Source organism: Pseudonaja textilis, chromosome 1 (assembly GCF_049901715.1).
Source record: "Pseudonaja textilis isolate UNSWEBS1 chromosome 1, rPseTex1.2, whole genome shotgun sequence".
NCBI lineage: Eukaryota > Metazoa > Chordata > Lepidosauria > Squamata > Elapidae > Pseudonaja > Pseudonaja textilis.
Window position 1 is genome coordinate 18,012,828 of NC_141990.1, and position 27,888 is coordinate 18,040,715.

Genomic DNA, 27,888 nt, shown 5'->3' on the forward strand with positions numbered 1-27,888 from the left:
CCCGCCGGCTTTTCCGGGCTGGTTGAGCTGGCTTGGCTGCTCCCGCCGGGCTTCCGGGGCCGGTTGAGCTGGCTCGGCTGCTCCTTCCAGGTGAGGCTTCGAGTGGATCACTCTCCGGTTCTTCAGGTGGTGAGTACTGCTGGTTTCTTTTTGGGTGGGTTTGTCCTTCTTGTTCTTTGGGGCCTTCCCTCCCCTCTTGGTTGGTGTTTTGCCGGTTCCTTTCAGTGTCTGGTGTTTGCGTGTCGGTTGTATTTCCCGCGGTGGTTCTTGATCTCAGTTGGTCGATGTGGCGTTTCCACGCTCGTCCGTCGGTAGTTTGAAGGCGGTACGAGTGTGGGCCTGTTGCTTGGGTGATCGTTGCTGGTATCCAGAGGGGGTCCCGGTAAGGTTTTTTGCGTAGACCCTGTCTCCTGGTGCGAATGTTCTGCGTTTGCTGGTGGAGTCAGGGGTTTCTCTGGGTTGTATGTGGGGTGCAGGCGGTCGGCGGTGATCGCAGTTTCCTCCCCATTAGTAGCTCCGCTGGGCTCTTGTTCGTTGTAGTGCTCGGGGTTATGTGCTGTATTAGCAGCATCCGGTTTATTTTGTCTTGTATGTCCCCGGTTTCGATCTTTTGAATGGTCTTCTTCGTGAATTGGACCATTTTCTCCGCCCTTCCGTTCGCCGCCGGGTGCGCCGGTGCCGTTAATGCGTGCCGGATCCCTCGTTCTGCCAGGAATTTCTCAAAGGGCAACGCGGTGAACTGGGGCCCGTTGTCTGACACGATGACATCGGGAAGGCCGTGGGTTGCGAAAAGCTTACTGAGTTCTCTGATGACGGTGTCTGTGGTTGTTGTCTTCATGTTGCTTACCTCCAGCCAATTGGAGTAAGCGTCTCACGGTTACCAGGAAGGTGTGTCCTCTGGTTGGTCCCGCGAAATCTACGTGGATCCGGGACCATGGCCCCCTGGGGTTTCCCATTCTAGGATCGGGCGGCGGGGGGGTTGGTCTTGATTCCTGGCACTGCTTGCAGGAGGCCACCCAGGCTTCGATCTCCTTGTCCATCCCTGGCCACCAGGCGTGACTTCTGGCCAGGGCTTTTGTCCTAACGATGCCAGGGTGCCCTTCGTGCAGCATGCTCAGGACTTTTTTTTGCAGTTTTTCTGGAACTATGACTCTGTCCCCCACAGTAGACAGCCTTTTGCGTTGATAGCTCTGTTTGTCGGCTCCGGTAAGCTTTGAACTCGTTGTCCACGTCCTTTTCCGCCACCCTTTTCCCACCCATCTTAGGACCTGTGCCAGATGTTTGTCTTTATTGGTTGCTAGGGCAATGTCTGACGCGGTCAGGGTAGGTTGGGTAAAGTCTCGATGCTCAGGGTAGATGTGGTGGGTGCCAGGTCAGCGTTCAGGGTTGGCAATGGTGTGCGGCTGAGGGCATCCACGTGCGGGATTGACTTACCGGGGCGGTGGATTAGCCGGTAATTGTAGGCGGCGAGAAATTCGACCACCTTGTCATCCTTGGGGAGAGGATGATTGGGGTGGCCTGGTCTCCTGCCAGTATTCCCAGCAGCGGCTTGTGGTCCGTGATTATGGAGAAAGTCCTGCCGTAAAGGTATTCGTGGAATTTCTTTACGGCTGCGACGATTGCTAGAGCCTCTTTGTCCAATTGGCTGTAGTTTCTTTCGGGTTTTGAAAGGGTCCTCGAGAAAAAGGCGATGGGGGCTTCTTTTCCGTCGGCGAGGGTGTGGCTGAGGACGGCTCCTATGCCGAAGGGTGATGCATCGCATGTTACCGTGATGGGGAGTGTCTCGCTGTACTGGATGAGGACAGCGTCCGATGTGAGAAGGTCCTTGGTTTTGTTGAACGCGTCCTCTTCTTGTCTTCCCCACGTCCAGGTGGCAGCCTATGCAACGGTTCCGCCACGGTTGCCTTTTGGGGCAGGAAAACATTGTAGAAATTAATCAACCCCAGAAACGCTTGTAACTCAGTTTTGTTACTGGGTCTTGGGGCTTCCTTGACGGCTTTGATTTTGCCCTCAGTGGGGTGGATTCCGTGCTGATCTAGGAGATATCCCAGGAATTCAACCCGTGCCGTGCGCAGTTGGCATTTCTCCCTCTTAACTTTTAGCCCTGCACTTTGGAATCTTTGCAGTACCTCCCTTAGGCGGCCTTCCAATTGTTTCTGGTCGGCCGCGGCTACCAGCACGTCGTCAAAATAGGGTACTACCCCTCTTATGCCCCGGAGAAGTCTTTCCATTAGGCTTTGAAACACCCCCGGGGCTACGCTGACTCCGAACTGGAGTCTCTTGCAGCGGAATGCCCCTCGGTGTGTGACTATGGTCTGCGCTTCTGCGGTTGCCTCGTCGACCAGCAGTTGCTGATAGGCTTGGGCCAGGTCGAGTTGGCGAAAACCCTGCCCCCTCCCCCAGTGAGTGTAGGAGGTGCTGCACTACTGGGACGGGGTAGGCGCTTTGTTGGAGCGCGCGGTTCAGGGTGGCCTTATAGTCCCCGCAGATTCTCACTGACCCATCTGGTTTTATCGGGTGACTATAGGGGTCTCCCACGGGCATGGTCCGTTGGCTCGAGAACTCCCTGCTCGACGAGCTTATTTAATTGCTCATCGATTTTGGGCGGAGGGCAAAGGCACTTGCCGGGGTTTGAGGGGATGGGGGCAATGGTGGGGTCCAGGCTGAACGATATTGGGGGCCCCGGTACTTGCCTAGGTTGCCGTCGAAGACCTCTTGGAAGTCGCGCACGAGCTGCTCCTCCCAGTCTGCCTCGGCGACGTGGTTGGTGCCGGTCACTTCTATTCCCAGCGGCGCGAACCATTGGAGTCCCAGGAGGCTGGGGCGGTCTCGCTCGGCGATGGTCAGGGGAGTATTTCGGTGCGCCCTTTAAATGTGACCTTGAAGTGCCCGGTCCCTACCACGGGGATGCGATTCCCCTGGTAGTCCTTGAGGATGAGCTTCTGGCTCTCCAGCTCGTGCCGCTTCATGGAGGGTACTAGCCGCTTAATTTCCCGCCACGTGACCATGGATAGGTAGGACCCGGAGTCCACTTCCATCTTGCATGGGCGGTCTTCGATGGCGACCTCACGTGGACCTTCCGGCCATCCCAGTTGGAGGAATGGCCGACGATGATCGTCTGGTGCGTTTCTCGCGCTGGCGGTTTTCGCTGAAAGCGGCGGCTCCTTGCTTCCCGGCTCCAACGGCTCTCACTGTCCCGGTCGCGGTTCCTCGGGGGTGTTGTCGCGCCTGGCATTGTCGCGTCTCCGTGGGCTGCTGTCTCGGTGGCGGGGGCTGTGGTTTCGTTTGAAACGGCAGACCTTGGCGATGTGGCCCCACTTGTCGCAATGCCGGCATATTGCATCGAAGAACTGGCATTCCGACCGCGGGTGTTCGCCGCCGCAGCCAGCGCACTGGAACTTTGATTTTCAGTTCCGTGGTTCGCGCCGGTCGCGCCCGTCTGCAGCCGGTGGATGTCTTCCTCGTCGTCTTCCGAGTCGGAGGGGATTCGAGTCGCCGTGGTGCGTGGATGCGGCCGCTCGGTGGTTGATTTCGGCCCGATTCTCGGGGGTCGCAGTGTCGTCTCGGCCATGGCGGGCCGCTCCGCGGTGCTGGCCTGCCGCAATTGGGCCGCTGATTTCCGGGTCGCCTCTGCTGCGGTGGCTTTGGCAAGGGCGTCGGCGAGGAGATGTCGCCCTTTGCCATGATCCAACTCTGTAGGACGGGGTCCCTGAGGCCGAGGACGACGCGGTCCCGCAAGGCTTCATCGAGATCGGTGAACCCGCACAGTCCCCGAGGTCCCTGAGGTCAGCCACAAAGTTGCTGACACTCTCACCTTGCTTCTGGTCGCGGCGGTAGAATTCGTGCCGGCGGATGAGGGTGGGCACGGCGGGCGCGTAGTGGCTTCTCAGCAGCGGTTCGAGATCGGCCCAGTCGATGGCTTTCACGTCGAGAGGTTTGGCGAGGGCTTTTGCCATTTTAAACACTGCGGGCCCGCAGTGCGTGAGGAAGACGGCTCGTTTTCTCTGCCCGTTCGCGTCCTTGAGGTTGCTACTCTCCAAGAACATGAGGAATCTGTCTATGTACGATTCCCAGTCTTCCGTAGCTTGGTTGAAGGGAGCGAGTGGCACGTTGCCGCTGGCCATGTTGCCGATTGCGGTTCCGTGAGCCACGTGCGGTGTGGGACTTGTTTTAAAATCCCATCCTCGTCGCCAGTGTCGTATCTCTCATACGAACAAAGGACACGAGGCAGTGACTTGGTTCAGCTCTTTATTCGGGGTAAAACACAAGTGGGGTGAGTGGGGAAGAAGCGCGGCTTAAAAGCATTTTCTGCCGAGTGCTGCGGCCAATCAGGTCGTTTTGAATCGCCCGCGATCGGCTCAGCCAATCGCAGCCGATTCCGAACGACCAATCAGTGCCGCGCACTCAGCCAATCCGGTGGCCGTGCGCTTTAGCCAATCCGGGCTGCCGGATTTCGAGTATGCAAATGTCTGTACAGAACATAGACTATCCCCTCTTTCTGCTACTGGAGATCAGGTGGATTGGTCCTGCCCTAGTTCTCCAGAGATTTGGTAGACCAGTCCCACCATCAATTGCAGAGCCGTGGTCAGGCCAGCAGGAAGTTGGAAATCGCTCCTGCTCCCAATGTTTTTTTGCCCTTGATTTCTCTGTTTCTCTGTTTACGTAGAAAATATTTGTGAAATGATGAGCCAATGGGTCATGGATTGCTATTGTAAACATATTTTCAGGCTGCCTTTTTCCCAGGCAGGGGGTCTGTGGTTAGGAAGGGGGAAGAATTATATTTAGCAACCATCAGAGTCCTGAAAATGGAACTGTTATAACTACTGTAATATTACTATAATATATTTAATAATGATTAATGTACCGGTACTGCATTATGACCATCTTGGAAGGAATGAACACTTGTGGGATTTCCTATTTCAGTGCCAAAGTCACACGGCTGCTTTGAGTATAATAAACTGAAAATGGAACATTTCTAAAAACTCATACGTGCCCTTATTTTCTTCTCTGTCAGTCACATTTGTCAACTTGATCCTATAATCTAAAATAATCCAATTATGCTTTTATTCTTTTATACATTGCTTCTGAACGTTCTTTTATTTATCATCCATGGGACTTGTATCATATAAATGTAGTAAATAAGAACAAGCAAATAAACAGTATAAATGTGTTTGATTTTTGTTTTAAACATGCAGCATCCAACACTCATCCCTATGATTTTTGGGGAGACAAGGCACTGATTTTGCTACTTGCCAGTCATACTAGATCCAGGAAAATACCACCCCAGCACGCAAGGGCTAAAAACAGGTTCCTCGAGAGATGAGCTATTCCTCCCACCACCTCATTAGTAAGTGATGCTTCCATTGCTGGGTATGACCCCCATCAGCTTATCATCCAACGGCTTGCTGCCTCCCCCACACTGGATACACAAAATTACTGCAGACCATTCACGAGGCTCCATTGCTAAGGAAACAGTGAAGAGTCCACCCCCTTCCCCCAAGTCCAGGCATTAATTTGCCTCCTGAACCCAGAGAGAAAAGCATTATGCAAATACTTCATTTGCCGTCTGGAACAAAAACAAAACGAGAAAGAATGATAACCAAGGTATGCTTTAAAAGGGAACTCCAACCTTCCGTTTTGTTTGTGTGCAACCTTTTTGCAACTGCATCAGGCATCTTATGACTTTCTGGAAGATTAGGGCAACATGGAAGCTAGCCTTCTCAGAACATGCACAGCTATTGTCTGGTTAGCTGGTTCACCTTTTCTCCTGGATTTCCAAAAGCAGAAGCCTCTGATGGTTTCGCAATTCCTTCTTGAGAACTATCGCTGGTTAAAGTAAGCAGTGGTGGATAAACAGGCTCGGCTGCACGTTGTTCTACACCATATTACAATTTGTTCTGTTTGGAGATTTAGTGATTTGCAAACCAGATGAGAATCCATGATTCATAAAACCATGGTTACACACATCCTAATTTAGAAAGCAGTGCAAATATATATACATTTAGTTTTCGATAATGTACGTGGTGGTTTTCTAGGATAATGGATGGATAACAAGGACATATCAAAAGTGTCTCTGATCGTGCATACAATTTGCCTTTCGGTGAACCTAAGCCAGACCCGGAGACTTTTAAGCGAGAAGAATTTTGAGGACTGTTTGTGAGAATATGTAACATAGATTAGCAGAGATGGTAGGGACCTTGTAGGTCATCTAGTCCAACCCCTCATCCAAGCAGGAGACCCTACACCATTTCTGACAAATGGCAATCCAATCTCCCCTTGAAAGCTTCCAGTTGATGAAGCTCCCACAACTTCCGAGGGCAACCTTTGTTCCATTGGTTGATTGTTCTCACTATCAGAAAATTTCTCCTTATTTCCAGGTTGATTCTCTCCTTGGTCATTTCCATCCATTATTCCTTGTCTGGCCTTCAGGTGCTTGACCCCTTCCCCTCTGTGGCAGCCCCTGTGGTATTGGAAGACTGCTATCATGTCTCCCCTGGTCCTTCTCTTCTCTAGACTAGCCAAGCCCAGTTCCTATAACCGTTCTTCATATGTTTTAGTCTTCAATCCCCTAATCATCCTGGTTGCTCTCCTCTTCACTTCTTCTAGTCTCAACATCTTTTTTTATGTGAAATACATAGGCATTTCCTTTTTTCACACATTAGCTACCAGGGACACACAGGTGATCTAAGCAGCTCTAAGATCTGCACTTTCATTTTCCTCTTGGCAAACACATGTCAAGGTTCCTTCTTTGTTACCTAGAATTCAGAGTTACACTATGTGCACCCAGACAAGAAACTTTTAAGGTGGGGAATATGGAATTTAACAGTAAACACCAAGTTAACTTGTTCTCCTTTACACTCTATAAACACAATGCACTTGATCACACATACACAGTTCAAGACACAACATTAACCTTTTAGATTTAGGTATAAATTCAGCCTTTCAATTTAAAATTCCTGGCCAGCTTGGCAGGAAAGAGAGAAAAGTATAAACACATATGTTTAATAAATCCAAGTAGATTATCCATTACATGGCAAACATGATCATTTTAATCAGCAAAAAGCTGCTTCCAGACCTGACTTATGAATCCAAAACTATCTCCCAAACCTTAAAGCTCTTTTTGACTTTTCCTTCTCTTTTCGTCTTAGTTGATTCTTATAAGAAAGAATTCTGAAGTTTTAAAATCTGGTGGCTGAGAAGCCTTCTCTTTTTTTCTTTCCCCATTCTTTTTCCTTGTGTGTACTGTATTAGGATAAGAACAAAGACGATATTGTTTGATATTGAACTATAAGCTGCTCCTGGAGTATTTGTGGATCAATGGTGGAAACGAGAGTTTCCAAATAAATCCATTTAATATGTCCTGCTTTGGATGGATAATTTAAATTCCTGCCCTCAGTGGTAGTTTGGACCCAAGACCCAAGTGTCCCTTTCCAATTCTGTAATACTGTTGTGATACCAGAAAGCTAGTTTTGTACAGTGCTAAACGTGTTGGTCTAGAAAACAGGAGATTTTAAGTTTTAGTCCAGCTTTAGGCATGAAAAACCAGCTGAGTGACTTTGGCCAATCACTCTTTCTTCAGCCCAACTCACCTCACAGGGTTATTGTGGGGAAAATAGGAAAAAAAGGAGTATTATGTACATTCACTGCCTTGAGTTATAAAGTTGGAATAAAATTGAGTAAATAAATGCTATGGACATAGGGCTTGTCTTCCTCTACCCCAATAATTCAAGCATTGTCCTGGTGGCACAGCTCTTCTACTGGGGCTATGCTACCTCCACTTTTACATCTGTTTTATAAATGTGGATGTTCAGAAATGTTGCTGTAGAAAACCTAGTTGGCTACTCCAACTTCTTGGTTTTGCTGGCAAAGCACACCAAAAAATACAGCACAAATAAATGCGACCCCTTCAAATAATCAAGCTCCTTAACTGAACTAGAAGACTTGCAACAAGCTGAGAATGCAGAAATTAATTTGGCGCTGAGGTCTACTATCCCACACAACTCGATTTGCAGGACTCACCCTGCAGACGGACATCTGGTTGGTTGTCAGGGTGCCTGTCTTGTCAGAGCAAATGACTGAAGTGCATCCCAGGGTTTCCACAGAGGGGAGGCTCCTTACAATGGCATTCTTCTTGGCCATCCGGCGGGTGCCCAATGCCAGGCAAGTGGTGATAACTGCAGGAAGTCCTTCAGGGATGGCAGCCACTGCCAAAGCCACAGCAATCTTGAAATAGTAAATGGCACCACGAAACCAGGAGCCGCCATGCACGGGGTCGCTGAAGTGGCTGATGTTGATGACCCAGACTGCAATACAGACAAGGGAGATGACCTTGGAAAGCTGCTGGCTGAATTCATCCAGCTTCTGTTGCAGAGGGGTCTTCTCGGGCTCCGTGGCCACCATCTGATTCCTGATTTTCCCAATCTCTGTGTACACTCCAGTGGCAATGACAACACCAACAGCTTTGCCCGCAGCGATGTTGGTTCCCTTAGGATGAGAAAATATATACATATTTAAATTATTTTATTATTATTAGAACATTTATATTGCCACCTATTCACACTTGGCGACTAAAGGAGGCTTACAGGGGTATAAAACACCATATATATATAAAAATAAAACTAATAAAAAGAAAATAATCAAATAATCAAATAAAATAATATAATAGCCCCCCACTCTTTCCCCTCCCACCAGCGACAACACATTACATGAGCATTTAATGGCTCCATCCTGCTCTGTGTTTCCCAGGCCCGCTGGAAGAACCAGATCTTCAGCACCTTCCAGAAGAGTATTAGAGTGGAGGCCATTCTAATCTCTGGGGGAATTATGTTCTAGAGAGAGGGAGCCACCATGGAGAAGGCCCTTCTTCTGGGTCCCACCAGGTGTATCTCCCTCAGGGATGGGACCTGCAACATTCCTTGCCTTCCCCGATCTAGGGATTGGGTCAGGATCAGGGGTGGGATGCTACCGGTTCAGCCCGGCTCTATAGAACCGGTAGCTCTGAAGAGTAGCAGACACAGTACTGGTTCTGCATTTGCTGCTGTTTGGCTCACCCGTCTGCCCGGGCTCTTACCTGTCCTTTATTTCCTTGCTTTTTCAACCTCATCTGGTTTGCGCAGCACAGCTGAGGTTGAAAAATCAGGGGAAAAGAGGCTTTTTGAACACTGCGCACCTGCGCGCAGCGCTTTTCAGCTGTCCGGGTGGCACAGCTAAAGGTTATTATGCCAGTAGTAATGCCAGTTGAATCCCACCTCTGGTTGGGATAGATGTGACTGGCAAGAGGCAGTCCCTCAGATAACCTTTTAGATGAAGCTGTCAGGGTTCCAGAAATACCTAACTCCAATTAAAAACTCCGAGACAGGCATTTTCTCAAAGTTTCCTTTTATTAGAGTACTTATACTGTCACATCTGGGAAAACCCGAATCTGAGAGTTCCAGGTTTTCCCTTAGTAATTCAAAAGTCAAAACCCAACTCCTGCACCCATCAATCCATCACATGGTCCAATTGCCAACCATCCCAACTTGAAACATCCCTTCAACCACTCCTCCTCCAGGTGCAGGAATAACATGACCTTGACCACAAAGAAGAATGCTATTATGTCTAACTACCAACACTTTAAAAATCCCCCCTCCTACTTTCCCAGGCACAGGAATGTGGCAGCGTGGAAGCTTCTGGTACTAATATGGCTTCCAAAGCTGACAGAAGTTCTCTCACTGAAGCCTAAATTCAGCTTCTGAACAACAACTTTTGACAGACCAGGGCTACCTGTGGCCTGACAGTGGCTTTTGAGGGTTTCCCACAAAAACAGGAGATGAGTAGGTAGTGGGCCAAGAAACCAGCCAAACTTTTTCATTTTCATTTATATTTAAAAAAAAAAAACATTGTTAATATGACAATTCTCCAGTTAAGGATCTAAGAAGTGTCCTATAGAAGTATACCATATTCTATGGTAGCAACTTTTAGAATTCTCTAGATATTGGACTATCATGAAGTCATGGATGAACATTACTAAAAACTACATCTTGTATGTACAATACTACAAGAAATAATATCCTTAAAAGACAGTTGACAATCTCTGAATGAACAACAATGGAAGTCCAGATTTATATCCACTCAGCTCTCAAACTCTTCATATTCTCTTGCAGGGCTAATCTCTCAGAAGAATTGAATTTCCTCTTCTTTAAAAGCTCAGATTATTCACTGATTATGGACACTTGTTTATATTTTCTGCCACTTTTCCATTCAGGAGATTGCCCCAATTTCAGATGAGTCCTGATACTGCCCCCCACATTTCAACTTTTCAGAAGTTACAGGAGAAGTTTCAGAAGTTACTGGCCCAGTTTGGGTCCCCTAATATAACCTGACAATAATCAAAAGGTATGCAACCAGAAAGATTGGACTATCGGAATGATGACCATAGGGCTATATGTAACCCTTAGATTAACTTCATAATCTATCTACAAAACAGTTCAGCCCTTCTATGAAGCTGCACAACAGGTAACAGAAGGCGAAAAGGACAGCATCAGAGAGAAAAGGGGTTACTTACCTCCCAACCACATTTGTTTGTCTATAGGCTATATCTCTAAATTTCATCTAATTTCTTTTTGGTCTGTGACAACACCCATCGCTGGCTTCAATTTTGCCCACTCTCCAATTGATCACCTCCAGAGCAATGCAATCCTGAGCATTAAAAAGGTTGGCTGGCCTTCATGTACAGGTAGACCACAACTTACAACTATAATGGAGTCAGCCCATTACGGTTTTAAGTGGTGACAGCCCTAAAAAGGTCACCCACATGACCGATCTGATTTTGTGACCTTATTTATGGCACTTGTTCAGCAAATCAATATGGTTGTTAAGTAAATCCATGATCATTAAGCAAATGCTGCAGTTAGTAACCAAACCCATTGCCGTGTTCGGGTTTTCAACAAAAATGTCATAAATGGCAGTTACATGACCACAGGATGTGGCAAGCAGTCATAAATGAACGAAATGCAGTCATGTGCCTGCATGGAGGGAGGCAGTTGGAACTTTGGAGCTGGATCATAAATACTTTTTGGGAGGTCCATTGAAACTTCAAGTAAGTTGAGAACTATCTGTACTAACCGAAGGAGAAGGGACAATCCAAAGAATTTGCTACACACTGGACAGCAGTTGCAGGGAAGAGGAAGGGAGGTATTATTTCTCCAAAACAAACATCCAACAAAAAATATGTAGAACATCAGATATAAATTATTCTTGACTGTGCTGCTTTTTTATTGGGTTGCATTCAAAAATGCAGTGAATCTTATTTACCTATTTATAGCCTAACATAATATAATCTACTTAGGTTTCTACCATTTGTCAATCATACAGGGTGATTCCCCAGAGACATGTGGACAGAGAAGCTTCATCCCAGAAGCAGGGCAGGCTTATAAAATAAGCTGAGGACACTTACAGAAAAAAGCATGTTCTTTTTATCTTGGTTAACAGCCCTTGGGTCTGGAATTGGATCAGTATGTTTAATGACAGAGACAGATTCGCCTGCAGAAAAAAAGAGAACATTGAAATTCACTTTTCCTTCAAAAGTTAAGAATGATTTGTCTAACAAGACCTTTCAAGTTTGGAATTAATTTGAGTTACAAATCACACATACAAATGCTACTCAACACTGAGATAAGAGGCAGGGCAAGACCAGGAAATGCAAGGAGAACAGATTTTTCCTCATTTCTACTGCTTACTAGGATAAGGTCTCTAGTATTCACAAGATGCTTTAGACCATAGATTCCACCTGCATCAACAAGCATGGCACCTGGAGGCCACAAATATGCCTTTCTAACTTTAGAATCAAAGCTGGGTTGGTCATTGAGACCAGACCTTTTGAACTCATGCTAGAACCCATCTTCAGGGATGGGTTTCTCTCACCAGAATGTGAGAGAGACATTCTGGTGAGAGATAAGTTTTCTGGGGATGGGCTCCAGCACGAGTCCAAAATCATTGACCCAGATTGGATTCTACAACATTTTCCTGGGACATGTATATTTGCCTTAATTCGTATCTTATTTTAACCTATGGAAAAGCATGCCATGCAAATGATGATGACCTTGTTAGGATTTTACTGGTTTCATTTTAACCTTCATGTAGGACTTTCCAAATTTCATCTCTACCTATGTTCAGAAATACTTTCCCCCTTGTGGAATAGAAATGCCTACCTGTAAGAATGGATTGATCTACCCTCAGCGTTGTGGACTTGATCTCAATGATTCGGATGTCAGCAGGCACTTTGTCACCAACTAAAAGATGGAAAAATAACAGGACAGTTTGCTATTAAAAAGGATGTATGTCTGAAATCCAGCTTCAGTCATTTACAAAATAATGAGAGATTTACAAAGCAATGTTTAATCAGTATTTGCAATGCTTTGAATTTGGTTCCAAAAAGATGCTTCAGAGAATGTGGACATGTGACACCTGTTTACAACTCTGCTGTAAGTTATTTTTTGCTCCCTCTCCCAAGAGATACCACCACTGCATTCCCAAGAAATGATGCAGCTGCTTTAAAGAGCTGCAGACAGGTCCTATATCACACTCCCATGCACTCTGAATTTGAAGCAGTCGAATGTTTACTGCAAATGGGGCATTTATCTTCCAACAGGTTTGTTTTCCTTAAAGATAAATTTGTGGACAGTGGAATTTGGATTAGGAACAGACCTGATAGGGACAAAAACTTTGTTTTTTTTAAAAAAATATCATTGCATACCATGTGGAATGGCATTTCTTTTCCAGATCAATACTTCTGCAATTTTAAAATATATATTTTTTTTGTCAAAAATAGCACTACAAATTATTACCATATCCATTCAAAATTGTCCAATTTTTCTAAAAGAGATGAAATACTTTTCATTACTTTGCGGGGGGTGGTGGTGGTGGTGCAGATGAGGTAGTATTGGCCATATATTGCTTCTTTTTCCTAAGGTCTTTGATTATTTTTTTTTAACATTGCCACAAATGGTTGCAACAGCAATTGTTTTAACAGCCTTGCAAGATTCTAGATTTTTCCTCCTTGGCACTGAAAGTAGAAAACGATGGTTTCACAAACTCTGATAGAACTATTCTTAGAAAATTCTAATCTAAGATCACAGACTCCCCCACCCCCAAGAAAACGGTATTCTGAAAAAGTTTAGCTCATTTCTAATTCAAATAATGTTTTGCTTTTATTTTAACTCAGCTATCCATATACCACATCTCCTGTGATGGAACATTGTCCGGATTTCCAGGAGGGAGGGAATGAATGCCTGAGGGGCAAGAGACAACACTGTTTCTGTGACACAAAGAGGGAGAAGACAGGTTCCTTCTTTATAGTTCCCAATATATGTTTTATGGGGCTGTAGTCTACTTTTTTTGGTACCCTGTTTCTCCAACAATACGGCCTTCCCCAATAGGAAATGTTTTATAGGCATGAAATTAAGCCCCTCCCCCCAAATTAAGGCCTATATTAAAACATGTGAAATGGGGGGGAAATGGCGGGGGGGGGGCTTGCTGTTAGGAAGTACTTTTGTTGCACACCCGGATATGGTGCTGCCTGCGTTGACCCTGATACAAAGTGCCCCACCAACGCCGAGGTCAACATCCAAGCCGTTGCTACCCGCCCTAAGATGCAAGCGGGGGGAGGAAATTAAGTCACCCCCGAAAAGAGGGCCTAGCCGTTTTTTCGGGGCTCAAAAAAAAATAAGACCCGGCCTTATTATATGAGAAACACGATAGGATTCTGTCTACAGGAGAGGAATAATAAAGAAAGCTGTTTAGAAGAATTACAATGTGCTTTCTTGGATTCTGGAGCCTGATATCTCCCCCAAATAAAAATAAAGACCACTGAAATCTTATACAGGTCTCTAATGAGAATATTGAAATTTCCTGAGATCAGGCAAGATGATGTCAAAATCTTATTCATTCTCACTGAAATCAACTCTTTGTTTGAGTGCCCAGGATATTATATAAAATGGATGTCTGTCTGTCTGCCTGTCTGTCTCTCTTCTCTCTATTATTTATTTTCCAGACTTGGACCTGAAAAAGTTACTAGCTTCTGTTTAAGTGCTATTTATTACTACACATATTTCACCTTTGTCTGACTAATACTATATCTTAGGTGCAATATGTACTTAAGCAATGTATACATTGTTAGAATAATGACATATTTTTGCCTCCACCCTTTTTTCTTTGTCTTTTACATTCTAAATTCTTTAAAACAAATATCTGTCATATCCTTTCTAAAACACACAAACAGTACAATATTAACAAATCATCCTCGTCATTAAGTTCTCCAACACTAGTAAATGTTCTTGATGTCTATTTTTATAAGTTTTAGTATTGGGAATGGTTCTTTTGATTATTCTTTTAGTTTGCAAGTCCATGAAAGCTTATGCCACTGTGCCATCCAAGATGCTACAAGATGATTTGTTATGTTTGCTGCCACAGACTAGCATGGGTAAACTTCTCAGAGGAAGAAAAGTTCTCCAATAACTAATAAACCTTTATGACACCATAAGTAAAGTACAGCAGCTGACATTTGAAGGCAAATAAGCAGAAGGCCTCTTATTATCTCATGATATAAGAACATCGGTCTACATTAGACACACAAGGCAAGCCAATGGCTGAGATTGTACCTGCTACCTCCACAATATCTCCTGGGACAATGTCTCGAGCTCGGATCCGCTGCACTCCGTTCCTGTCTGCTCTGATCACCTTTCCCATTTCTGGTTCATATTCTTTTAGTGCCTCAATTGCACTCTCAGCATTCCTCTCCTGCAAAAAAACCAGGCAGCTTTTTAAAACTGGAACTTTTCCAACTTAGAAGTCCCCCTGAACAATCTGAATGTCTCAGAGGAGAACGTTTTTTCAGTTGAGATTAAAATAAAAGAACTACCCCATCCAGATACAGATGGTATCTACCACGCGCGAGGCCTTTTCGGTCACTGCCCAGGAGCGCTGCTGCATATCTTGTTTTGCAACTCTACGGACTAGTATTGTGGTGCAATTCTGCAGATAAAAAATGTCCACTTGATGTGTTGGGTTGTTCAACCAGGTTCCTTCTGTTCTGGTGGTATTATATCATATTGGATTATTTTGATAATTCTTTTATTTCTTTTAAATGATTATTTTGGAAACATTAGTGTATGTGCATTTGGAACCAATCTGTCCTCAATTGCCTTCTTTAAAAAGTTGCCCCAGCTATTTTTGTAACCTCATTTACTTTCAAAAATATATTTCCAGCCAATGTCAATTTGGCATGTGTTCAATAAAAAATTGCATTCTCTTCTATGTTTGTATCACTTTGTAAGGAGAGAGAATGGTATGCAAGGCTAGAGCTGAAAAGGATCTTTGTTTTTAAATTAACTTCCCTAAATTAAACTACTCGGATTAATATCTAGATCAACATTTATTTTTTCAGACTGTAACATCCAAAACAGTACAGGGCATCTCTTAGCTTAAATATTATACACAAACTATGCAAAGGAAACTGGCATAAAGTTAAATACAAATCTGTGCACGTCTTCTAAAAATGCAGAATTATGCAGGAACAGAATGGAAAAGATGAATGATTTATTTGAAGGGCTGTCATAGAGAAGACTGGGTCAAACTATTCTCCCAAGCACCTGAGGGCAGGATAAGAAGTAACAAATAGAAACTTATTAAGGAGAAATCCAACCTAGAACTAAGGAGAAGTTTCTTGTCAGTGGAACGGCTTGTCTCTAGAGCAGGGGTCCCCAAACTTGGCAACTTTAAGACTTGTGGACTTCAACTCCCAGAATTCCTCAGCCAGCAAAGCTGACTTTTACTGGAGGTTTTTAAGAAGGGATTGGATAGCCATTTGTCTGGAATGGTATAGGCCCTGAGCCTTGGGGGTGGGGGTGGGGGGTGTTGAAGACTTTCAAGCTCCCTTCCAACTCTGTTATTCTGTATTCCGTTATAGATATGAAACTACAAAGGAGAGGAGGTAAACAGATTGACCCCCATCAACTGATAAATGAAAGGCTCCAATAAATGTTGTATTTTATAAAAGGAAGTTAACCTTACATTTAATACAATCCTCCCCAATAGGAGGAATAATTAGGAAAAAATTGTTTGGATTAACCTTTTTCCTTTTGTCAACATATGGTCCTCACCACCAGCTGAAACCTGAACATTTCTCCCCTCAAATACACCTGTCCAGGCAATACACCTCAGTGGAAACTACAGGGACCAAGGGGAGAATGCATTGTATCATTGTGATGCAAATCCCACCCTTTTTCTTAATGAAAGTAATATCCCATAGTGTGGAGATTGTATCAGGACATCATGATGCTATTACCATCATTCTAATAAAAGCAGAAAGCTCCTGGGGATACCCAGAAGTCATATAACTGAATTAATAATTCCTGATTAAAATTAATTGCTCACATGTGCACCCACACCAGCAGAAATAGAAAGGAGGAGGAGGAATTATGGAGATGTGTAAGTCAAAGAAGTAGAGGGGAGGGGAGGGGAGGGAAGGGAAGGGAAGGGAAGAGAAGAGAAGAGAAGAGAAGAGAAGAGAAGAGAATCATCTGGATGGAGATTAAGAGAGGGGGAAATAAAAGAAAATCAAACAATCTTATTTAATCATTATAAAAAAATCATTAAGAGGGAAGCTGGCCAATTTTCAAAGGAATCCGTGCTTTCCATCAGATGTCTTTAGCCGTTTCCACCAACTGACTGTTAATTTCTTTTGAAAAACAACTTCTATGATAAATACCTCCAGTTCACAGAAAATGGGGGGGGGGGTTGAGGGAGATTTTTCTCCTCCATTTGGTAGATATTGTTGGAAAAGAAATATGTGAAACTGACACGGACTGGATTCAGACTTGCAATTATATCAAATAACTCCTAAAACACACCTGAAGCTGATATGAATTGGCTACTTGTTTCCTCCCTCCCACCTGAAGACAAAGCAGCTAGGTGACCAACCCCTTAACATACCTGCCAGACTCCTACCACTGCATTAGCTATGAGGATCATAATGATCACAACAGGCTCCACAAAGGCTGTGGTGGTTTCATCTCCTTCCTCAAACCAGGCCAGAATCTGCAGAGGGAAGGAGAAGGAGGGAACAGGGAGGAGACGAAGAGGGGACATTTAGACAACCATCTCAAAAAACAAACCAGAGGAAAGGCAGCCATGCCTGAAGGCTTCATTCCATCCAAAAGGAGAACTGACCAAAACAAATTTCAGGTGTTTTTTATGAGAAATTGTTGTTAGTCATTAGCAAGTTTGTTTGAGAAGATAGAACATCTCCTCCTACGATGAGGAGAGAATGCTTGAATATATACATCCATACATATGGAATGGTACAGTATAAAAACAAACTTATGTTGCCTGTGGAAGAGGTGCAACTTTTAGAGTTCTTACCTGCTGTTCCACTTTAAAAAAGTGTGATTTTGCTTGTAGTTATTTTTGAAATGCACAAACACACAGAGAGATCAGCTTATACTTTAAAACCATCATCTTGAATTTTCATATGAATCAGACTGGAGAACTTCATAGAAGGAAAGTTTCCAATCACCTTTCCTCCCCCAATCTCAAAGACACCTTCAATCCCCTAAATGCCACTCTAGATGTTGAAGGAAGTGGGCTGAGGAATAACATCAGAAGGGACCTGCCACACATTAGGGTTCTAAATTAAATCAATTGAAACTGGTTCCTGGAACAAGATTTCCTTCCCTAGCAGCTCTACTGCACCTCGTTTTGATTTTTCAGGACAACTTTTTTTCCTAGTACCAAAATAGAAGCTGGATCTGAAAAGACCACTGGATATGCTTAATAATTGCAATAAAAAAGATTGTAAAATCTAGTGCGGTCATTTAATAATCACATCGCTTAGTGATAAAATATCCAATCCCAACTGTGGTTTTAAGTCAAAGACTACAAGTATCAATATTACCACATCCACCATCTTGCCTCCCCGCCATCCCTGTGCAGATGCCACTACTTTATAGAAGTCTAATGACAGTCTATTACAGGAAAGAGAAGAAGTACAGGAATCAGCAATGACTTCCGAGGATAATTAGGACTGCAGAAAAAACAATTACTATCAACCTGCCTTCCATCGAGGACCAGTATACTGCAAGAGGACCTGTATACTGCATGAGTCAAAAAGAGGACTGTGAAAATATTTAGATCCTTCACATCCTGGACATCAACTGTTTCAACACCTACCCTCAAAACAAAGCTATAGAGCACTGCACACCAGAACAACTAGACACAAAGACAGTTTTTTCCTGAATGCCATCACTCTGCCAAACAAATAATTCCTTCCACATTGTCCAACTATTTACAAAGTCTGCACTACTATTACTATTAATCTTCTCATCACTCCTTATCACCCATCCCCTCCCACTTGTGACTAGTATGACTGTAACTTTGTGGCTTGTATCCCTATTATTACATTGACTGTTTCCTAGTATGATTTGATTGCTTATTTGTACCCTATGACTATTATTAAGTGTTGTACTTCGTGATTCTGGATGAATGTATTTTTTCTTTTTATGTACACTGAGAGCATATGCACCAAGACAAATTCCTTGTGTGTCTAATCACACTTGGCCAATAAAGAATTCATTCATTCGTTCGTTCGTTCATTCATTCAACAGCAAGTTTTCTTGTTTTCTCTTAAGCTAATGCTTCAACTTGGGTGGATTTCAATTCAGTGCTGCCTGAGGAACTCTGGGATTGAATCCAACCATCTAAAAGTTGCCAAGATTGAGAAACATTGTACCAGGTAACAGAGAAAGGTTTTGAGGAGTGTAGTATTCATGACAATACAAAGCAGCTGCCATATTGAAAGTGAGTATGGTTGCAGTGTATCTTTTGATTTTATTTGCATTTTTATTGATGTTTTAATTGTTGTGAGGCTCCTACCCATGTGAGATGTGTGTAGCTATCCACATTGAAAAAAAAAATCAAAATAAAATAACATTCTTCCATTTAGTCACCACCCTGTGATCTACACCAGGAAATGATTCTTGTTGTGGCTTCCTATAGTCTCAACTAGTAGAGTGCACAGTGATGCATGCTGGGAGATGTAGTGCCCACAAGACTATTGCCTATCCAGATGTAGTCTACCATGTGTTGCAGCTTCCATTGACTGCTGTTGAGACAGAAGAAGCTTAGAAAACGTAATCTGAAAATTGGTGTTTTTTTTAAAAAAAGTGATGGACAGTAAAAATAAACGAACTTCTTCCAACAAATAATTTTCTCAAGTGGAGGGAAATAATTGGAATCTCCTGTAGCTACACATCTGACATCAAAAGAAATACTTCAAAGCAGTGGTGACTAAATAGAAACTTCCTCAATACTCTAACATTAATTTGTGGATTTTTTCCCCACTCTTTTGCTCTCAGCCAAACATTCCTGGACAATATTTCTCAGTTACCTAGCTGCAAAGTTTTAATTTTCCTTCTTCTGATGGAAAGCTAGCTCAAAAGACAAAGAAGCTGGTCCCTATTGAGTTAATGCTATATTTGAAAACAGCACAGACTGAATTAAACAGGTTGTTGAATCCCCACTGATCTAGATCCACATTTTTTTTCACTTTCTATTGGATTGTGCCTTTGATGTTCATAAGAAAATAAAGTTGAGGTGAGAGAACAGAAACCCAACAGGATGCACACTTATTCAACTTATTATAATCCTGCAGAACAGGAGGGAGGAAAATAGAAAGGAAAATATTATTTCAGACTTTGCATCCCATTGTTTGAAAAAGGAGCCCATCTCTGATATTACACACTTGATTATGACATGGCTGTCCACTTCTTGGTATATCCTTGCTGAATTAGAGATGGTGGGATCAGGAAAAAGATACTACTAAATTATCTTTGTCAGATAGGATGGCTACAATGATACGCAATGCCACAGGCTGACATGATATTATATTGGCAGTTTAATCTTTAATCCTTCTTTCTTTGACTGCCCATAATAAACCTTATTGATCCACTGCTTCTCTTCAGAGGCCCTTAACTCACTCTAATACAAAACTAAGGATGAGGATTGATGAGACCCAAGATGGCCTTTATAAAATACAGATAGTCCTCAACTTATTTGCTAAGGTGGTTGTTAAGTGAGTTGTGCCAGATTTTCTGCTCTTTTTCTGCCACAGTTGTTAAGCTGCGGTTGTTAAGTGAATCATGCAGTTGTTAAGCGAATCCAGCTTTCCCCATTGACTTTGCTTGTTAGAAGCCAACTGGGAGGGTCACAAATGGCAATCACATGGCCCCAGGAGGCTACAACCATCGTAAATATATGTCAGTTGCCAAACATCTGAATTCTGATCACATGACAGGGGGGAAATGCTGCAAAGGTTCTAAGCGTGAGGACCTTTTGTAAGTTGTTTTTTTTTTTCAGTGCCACTGTCACTTCAAATGGTCACTAAACAAATGGTTGTAAGTCAAGGACTACCAGTAGATGGAAGTAGCAGCATTCTTGGAAGAACCTCCCAAACAAAAAAGAATCTCTTTTTTTTTAATCTTTAAAGGAGATGCAAAATGCTTCCTCAAACAAGAAGGGGATGGGACATCATCTTTCCTTATGCTTTATGGCAGGATTACACATTTTTTGTGCACGATTGGAGCTCACCAAGCTTGTGTGGCTTTGTTTTAATTTGATAGCATATTGTTTATTTTTTGAGGGAGAGGGAGTAATTAAAGATAATAGGTTTGTTGGCTGTTCTAGAGCCTAAAAAAATCCATACAAGTAACAAAAAACTAAAAAAAACTAGGAAAAAGAGGCCTGAAAGTTATTTTTGTCCAGGGAGGAACTAAAAGGCACAGGTAACCCCTCTGCCACTGCTCAAAAATAAAATAAAAGTCTTTATTTCTTTCTTCTATTCCTGATTTTAGCAGGTGGATTACATTTAAGGGATTTCTTTTCGTAAATTACCTTGCAAATTCCATTACAGAAATGCAAATTATTTAAGCTAATAAAAAGCAGGCAGTTGTGAAATTAAAAATAGGCACAAAATATAGCTCATTCTTCTAAGGGCTCCTACACAAAGAAATCATGATAAGAAAAAAATACCACCTGATATTTCCAATACAATTTATGACAAAGCTTCCTAACCTTCTCTGAATTGAACTTGACTCCTGGCCTCTACATAGTTTTCTTGACAGCAATAGGGCAATAATTTACTACTGCCGTCTTCCAAGACATATTTTCAATTAAATTTACTGCACTGGGTTTCTTAAGTGATCTCCCATTTAAGTACCAGTCACATCTGATTTTGCTTTGCTTGCTGGAATCAGCCAAATACAACTACGTGTTGCAGTCTAGCTGGTGCATCTTCTATTCCTAGCATGGCATCTCTTTCCACACTCCCGAGTTCCATGCCATATTTAAACAACTTGAAGTATATTGTGGAGGACAAATAATGTTCTCCTTGCATACATGATGCTAAACTATATGGAAGACCATGCAGGCAAGCTGAAGCTGCCAAATAACCATGGAAGAGCAGGTGACAGACCGCAAAAAACAAGTTGTCTTCTGTGGCATGAAGGGACTCAATATATGGGTACAATAACAGACCATATGAGCCGTGGTGGTGCAGTAACCACTGCATACAGAATACAGAATTGCAGGCTAACTCTGCCCACTGTCAGCAGTTCAATTCTCCCCAGCTCAAGGTTGACTTAGCCTTCCATCCTTCCAAGGTTGGTAAAATAAGGACCCAGATTATTGGGAACAATATGCTAACTCTGTAAACCGTTTAGAGAGGGCTGTAAAGCACTGTGAAGCGGTACATAAGGCTAAGCGATATGTATGTATGTATGTATGTATGTATGTATGTATGTATGTATGTCATTCAGCTTTGTTCGGATATTTTCCCACGTCACTATAGTTGTGCTTTTAAAGTTGTAACGACGTTTCAGCAGAATCTCATCTGCCATCATCAGGCTTCTGTATAGTGTTCATCTGTGAGTCAGACTTTTACAGTTGTTTCAGTTTTAAATTTAGGGCTAGCCTACTGCTGTGCCAGAATGGTTTTTTCTTCATCCTGATTGGTTGGGAGTCTTGGTCTGTGTTTATTGGTCTTGGAGTTTGCTGCGTTCTGCTTGATTGGTGTTTCTAATACCTTCTGTCTGTTTTGTGGCTTTTTTGTGTGTCTTGATTGGCTGGCAACATTGTGTTCCTGTATTGGAAGCTTTTAGTGCAGCTTGGTTCTGAGTAAATGGACGGCTATCATTTGTTAGGAAGCTAGGTTTCATCTGGGTGCCTGGTTGGGGTGTGTTTGAGCTGGAGGTATCAGGGGGGATCTGTTTGTGCCCAGGTGTTTGTCTGGCTAGTGGTGTGGAGATTTTTTTGTTTGTGAGTGCAGACTTCCAAATAATTTACAGTCTGGTGGAATCATCTCTTTATTCATGCTTTCAGGTCTTTTTTCAATCTCTATGGCTTCTCTGATAATTCTGTGGCTGAGGTTTTCTATAGTGGCTAGGGTTTTGGTGCCATTGAAGTTGATGCTATGACCTGTGGCTTTCATGTGTTGGACTAGTGAGGAAGTGTGTTCCAGCTTTTTTACTGCATTTTTGTGTTCATCCAGGCGGGTACTTATTCTTCTATCGGTCTGTCCAATGTATGTGGCCGGGCATGATGCACAGGGGACTTCATATATGCCTTGGTTTTCCAGGTCAATTTTATCTTTGGGGTTTCTAAGGATGGCAGCTATTTTTCTGTCTGTTTTGAAGGCAGTCTTGATGTGATGCCTGTGTAGTATCTTACTGATTTTGTCTGTAGTACCTCTTATGTAGGGCAGGACAGCTGTTCCATAGGTCTGTTCATCTTTTAGGTCTCCATTATGTCTCAGTGTGTTTTTGTGGATCAAGCCAGTGGTTTTGCTTTTGTGGAAGCCGTTGGCTGTCAGTACTTTAGTCAGGGTGCATAGTTCAGTCTTTATGTGTGTCTTGTCTGCCAGGCGTTTGGGTCTAGCAATTAGTGTTTTGGCCACGGAGTTTATCTGTGCTGGGTGGTGGTGGGATTGTGCGTTGAGGTAGCGGTTGGTGTGTGTTTTCTTCTGGTATATGGTGTGTCCTAGTGTGCCATCTGTTTTTTTTTGTAGATTAGTACATCTAGGAATGGTAGTTGTTTGTTTGTTTCCGTTTCCATGGTGAACTTGATTTGGGGGTGTGTGCTGTTTAGGTGTGTTAGGAAATTGTTTAGGTTTTCTTTTCCATGGGGCCAAATCACAAATGTGTCATCGATGTATCTTAACCATAGTTTGGGTTTGTGGGTGGCATTAGCCAGGGCTCTGGATTCGAATTCTTCCACAGGTTTGCAATGACAGGTGACAGTGGTGATCCCACAGGGTCTCCTTCAATTTGCTTGTATCTTTGTCCTTTGTATATGAAATATGTGTTGGTTAAGCAGTGTTCTGTTAGTTCCATGAGGTGTTTAGCTGGTTGGTATTTATTTTTGATGATTTCAAGAGTTTCTTTTATCGGGACTTGAGTGAATAGTGAAACCACGTCGAAACTTACAAGCAGATCTTCTTGTTCCACGTGTAGATCTTTGATCATTTCCAAAACGTTGCTACAACTTTAAAAGCACAACTATAATGAAGTGGGAAAATACCCGAACAAAGCTGAATACCATGTATGTATGTATGTATGTATGTATGTGAAAGTGGTAGTTCAGATCAAAGGGCAGGCTCTTTAGAATCAAAGAGTTGTTAGGACCTCACAAGATCTCCAATGCTCTGCACACTGTAGGATTCATTACTCCATCCCCAACAGATGACTATCTTGAGAAGAGCAGAATGCTGAGGCACTGAATCAGCCCACAGTAAGGTCACCTCATGTTGTATTCAGATCTTGCATCAGATCATGTTATAATTTACATTACATTTCTAAGTCTTCTACATCATTTAACAGGGTGCCTAACCTGAAAACTTTGAGGGTTTGGGGGCTTTTCTCCAGTCCTCTGGCAAGGACACCCTACAGCTATACGTGCCAGCAAAAGCTACTTTGATGCAACTTTATCCAAACACTTTCATTTCTTATTTAAGCAGGCATTCTGCCCACAACAATACATAACTGAAATTATTCAGTGCATGCAATTTCCTCTTTTCCTGGCCTCCATTTCTGCTTTTTCCTCCGTTGTCTGCTTGTCACTAAATGAGAACTGCTTATAAGGTCTACTTATGTACTTGTGTGGTTAACAGAATTTCCCGTTGCTATTATGAGGTATATGAAATGTTAGAACAAAAAACTGGAGGCACGTACTTTCTATAACTTGCAGCCTATGTATATTTTCAGGATAGGTTATTTATCCTTCCTTCCTTCCCCCCCTGCATGTGTATGTAGCATATGTGTTATGTATGTATAGAATATACTTTGTTTTGAGAGCAGACAACAGAATTTCATTTTTAATATGGGCCAGTGTGCTCAGAGTAAAAAAAATGACAAGGTTATCTTACTCTAAACAAGATTTTGGTTATTTACATGTGAGGTTGCTCAGCAAATCCAATTAAAACCAAGATTCTCAATTTTTTTGTATCATGTATTTGAGAATTTGGTGAAACCTATAGTCTCTTCTAAAAAAAATGTTTTTAAATTTAAACACATAAAATAAAATACATAAATATAGATTGTTTTATATCAGTAGAGGAAAGTTATCATATTCAAATACAACTATCATTATTCAAAAATGACACATACATTATTAATTGTGCTTCTTTATTAATCTTTCATTAATCAATAAAAAGATAGTACCCTTTAAAAATATAATGTGAGATTTCAGAAAATTTTTGAAGTCTGGCAGCCATATATTAAATTGTTGCCCATATACATTTTTGAACAAGAAGCTAAATTTCAGCTACAAATGAAAACTAATTTTGTTTTAATCCAAGTTCAAAGACACCCCCGCTTCTCCCCATAATATATCTATGTTAAGAACTTCTGAAAAGGATAGAGCTGAGAGCCAGTTTGGTCTAGTAGTTAAGGCACCAGAATAGAAAGTAGGAGACTGTGAGTTCAAGTCCCACCTTAAGCATGAAAGTCAGCTGGGTTACTTTAGGCCAGTCACTCTCTCTCAGCCCAACCCTTTCTCACAAGGCTGTTGCTGTGGGGAAAATAGAAAAAGGAATGTATGTTGGATATGTTTGCCACCTTGAATTATTTGTAAAAATAATAAAGGCGGGATACAAATAAATAAAATAAAAGTTTCCACTCAGTCCAGCCATAGAAATCTGTACAAATGGGACTGAGCTAGAGGACTATAATCTGACTTGATATCTGGCAATTTTCTGTGCTGCTATGATATTTCACTCCTAAGCCAACTAGAAAAAAACAAGCTTTTTCTGTGAGATCAGCAATTTGTCTCCTGGATAGGAGTCCACCAGGTCAGCATCCGTATTTGTACTCATGTTCTGTGAGTTGAACATTTAGTTACTAAGAAATCATTTGAAGAGCTTCATTTGTTAGTTTTTAAAACTTTGCTTTTGACTATAGCTATTACATCATTTTAATGTTTGATCTATTAACCACATAGACACCCAAGTGAGATGGGCCATCTAGAAATTTGATAAATAAATAAAACAAATCTCAGCTGAGGTAACCATACTTACAAAGGAAACAAAAGCAGCCAAGAGAAGGATGCGTACTAGGAGATCTTCAAACTGCTCCAGTATTAGCTCCAGAAGTGATTTTCCTACAAAGTTAATTTAAATCTCTTGTTAGAATAATAAAAAAAAATCAGCAGAAAATGAGTAAAAATCAAGAACATGGGGTCATAACCTCAAACAGGGGAAGTTCAAAAGTGTTGTTGGAAAGTATTTCTTCACAAAGAGAATGGCAAAAACTTGGAACCAACTTCAGCTGCTGATTCAATTATCAGTAACTTTGTCTGAACATGCTTGGGATAAACACATATCCATCATCCGACAAAAATAAAAAAAATAAAACAAAGATTAATAAAATTTTAAAATAACAATTACAAACTTAATCAAAAAGACATTATAAAGACAAAGGGCAGACTCAATGGAACATTAGATTTTATTCTGCCATCATTTTTTTATGTTTCTATCCTAGAAATACCCCTTAGAGATCTATTTAAAAAGTAGGATGCATTAAAAAAAACTATAGATGAAACTAATTCTGTCAAAAAGTGGGGGAAATGCAAACTTAGATATGCTTCTAACTCCCTCTGACAATAAGAGACTTATGTTTGATCTTCAAAAGCAAGGAATTGTTCTTGGATGGTATTTTTAAATATATTTAAACCAACATGAACACCAATAAAAACCCTGGAACAGCAAAAATCAGGAAGAAAACTATAATGTAATGTAATGAAAACTATAATGTAAAGGTCAGGGAGAAAACTATAATGTAATCACTAATACTTGTTTCATTTTTTTATGCAGAGGAGTAACACCAATGGAGGAATACAAAGTATAGTAAGCCCTTTTGTCACAACTTGGGACATTAGTGCAAGAACCACTCGTTTTATGGTAATCATGCCCACCATATAAAGATATAATTCATGATAAACAGAATACCAATCAAGGAGAATATTTGTAGCTTGGGGATGAAATGATGAGTCGTTGGTGCTCTCTGAGCTTGGTTGTTTTCTTGCAGATATTTCATTACCCAAACTAGGTGTCATCATCAGTACACTGGTGATATCATGATAAACATGATCATCCTCTCAGATTGACTACATGAAGCATTCCCATCCAGATCACACTGGTGGGTATCTTAAATATTATTACTTTATTCATCCCATGAGTGGCATTGTAGATTATTTAAAAGGCAGCAGTGACCCCTAGGTCAGTCCAAAGAAGCTCATGAATGGCCTCTGATTTGAACTCAACTTTCTCTTCATCTCCCACATAGTCCATGAATCATCCCGTCTTTATTAAAATATTATATAATTGTAAACTGCCTAGAGTTGCCTAGGTAAGATGGGGGACACATAGAAGTTAAATAAATAAAGAGATAATCAAATGATTGCAAATAGGAATCAAGCTTACCTTCTTCAGCTGGAAGTTCTATAGGTTTCCATTGGGGGGGATCCACAAAGCGCAGCCAATGGGAAAGAAGGAAAAAGAATAAAATAATGTTGATTTGCAGAGATACTGACTTTATCCACTTTCAGAAGCTCCGTGTTTTAGTCTCCAAATAATTAATGATTTTGCAAGTGCTAAAATGGAGAAAAAAACAATCCAACTTTTCCGCCATCCCCCAGAGTTGCCTTGCAGTGAGATGAGCGGCAAACAAATTTAATAAATAAATAAATATACATTCACCGAACTCACTTTAGTGTCACTGGATACTAGCAAATGGATCTGACAATTTCAAAATGTGAATCAGTAGTCCTTGACTTACCATCCCCAAATTTCTATCATTAAGTGAGACATTTGTTAAGTGATTTTTGCCCCATTTTACGACCTTCCTTGCCACGCTTGTTAAGTGAATCACTGTAGTTGATAGATTAGTAATCTGATTACTAGAGATTGAGGAATAATGGATGGAAACTGAACAAGGAGAGAGATTCAACCTGGAAATAAGGAGAAACTTTCTGACGGTGTGAATAATCAACCAATGGAACAGCTTGCCCTCGGAAGTTGTGGGAGCGCCATCACTTGAGACTTTCAAGAAGAGATTGGACTGCCATTTGTCAGAAATGGTGTAGGGTCTCCCGCTTGGGTAGGGGGTTGGATTAGATGAACTACAAGGTGCCTCCCAACTCTGATGGTCTGTTATCTGATTGTTAAGTGAATCTGGCTTCCCCATTGACTTTGCTTGTCAGAAGGTTGCAAAAGGTGGCCACATGACCTTGGCACACAGCAACGGTCATAAATATGAACCAGTTGCCAAGCATCTGAATTTTGATTGCATGATCAGGGGCTGCTGCAAA

At 42.2% G+C, this 27,888-nt stretch overlaps 1 protein-coding gene across 3 annotated transcripts in view; it reads right to left on the minus strand.

Annotated features, from left to right (window-relative positions):
- Nucleotides 1–27,888, minus strand: part of ATP2A3 (ATPase sarcoplasmic/endoplasmic reticulum Ca2+ transporting 3) — a 151,385-nt gene that overhangs the window by 50,919 nt on the left and 72,578 nt on the right. Inside the window, exons 2-8 of one of the 3 annotated variants that reach the window (XM_026708550.2) lie at nucleotides 27,002–27,019; nucleotides 25,598–25,680; nucleotides 16,969–17,073; nucleotides 14,637–14,775; nucleotides 12,189–12,269; nucleotides 11,435–11,520; nucleotides 8,020–8,484 (exon numbers count right to left, since the gene is read on the minus strand). In XM_026708550.2, the coding sequence (XP_026564335.1) occupies nucleotides 8,020–8,484; nucleotides 11,435–11,520; nucleotides 12,189–12,269; nucleotides 14,637–14,775; nucleotides 16,969–17,073; nucleotides 25,598–25,680; nucleotides 27,002–27,019 (977 nt within the window). Of the gene's footprint in view, nucleotides 1–8,019; nucleotides 8,485–11,434; nucleotides 11,521–12,188; nucleotides 12,270–14,636; nucleotides 14,776–14,896; nucleotides 15,184–16,968; nucleotides 17,074–25,597; nucleotides 25,681–27,001; nucleotides 27,020–27,888 lie in introns of those variants that run through there. The other 2 variants (XM_087927009.1, XM_087927015.1) reach the window with 2 other exon arrangements.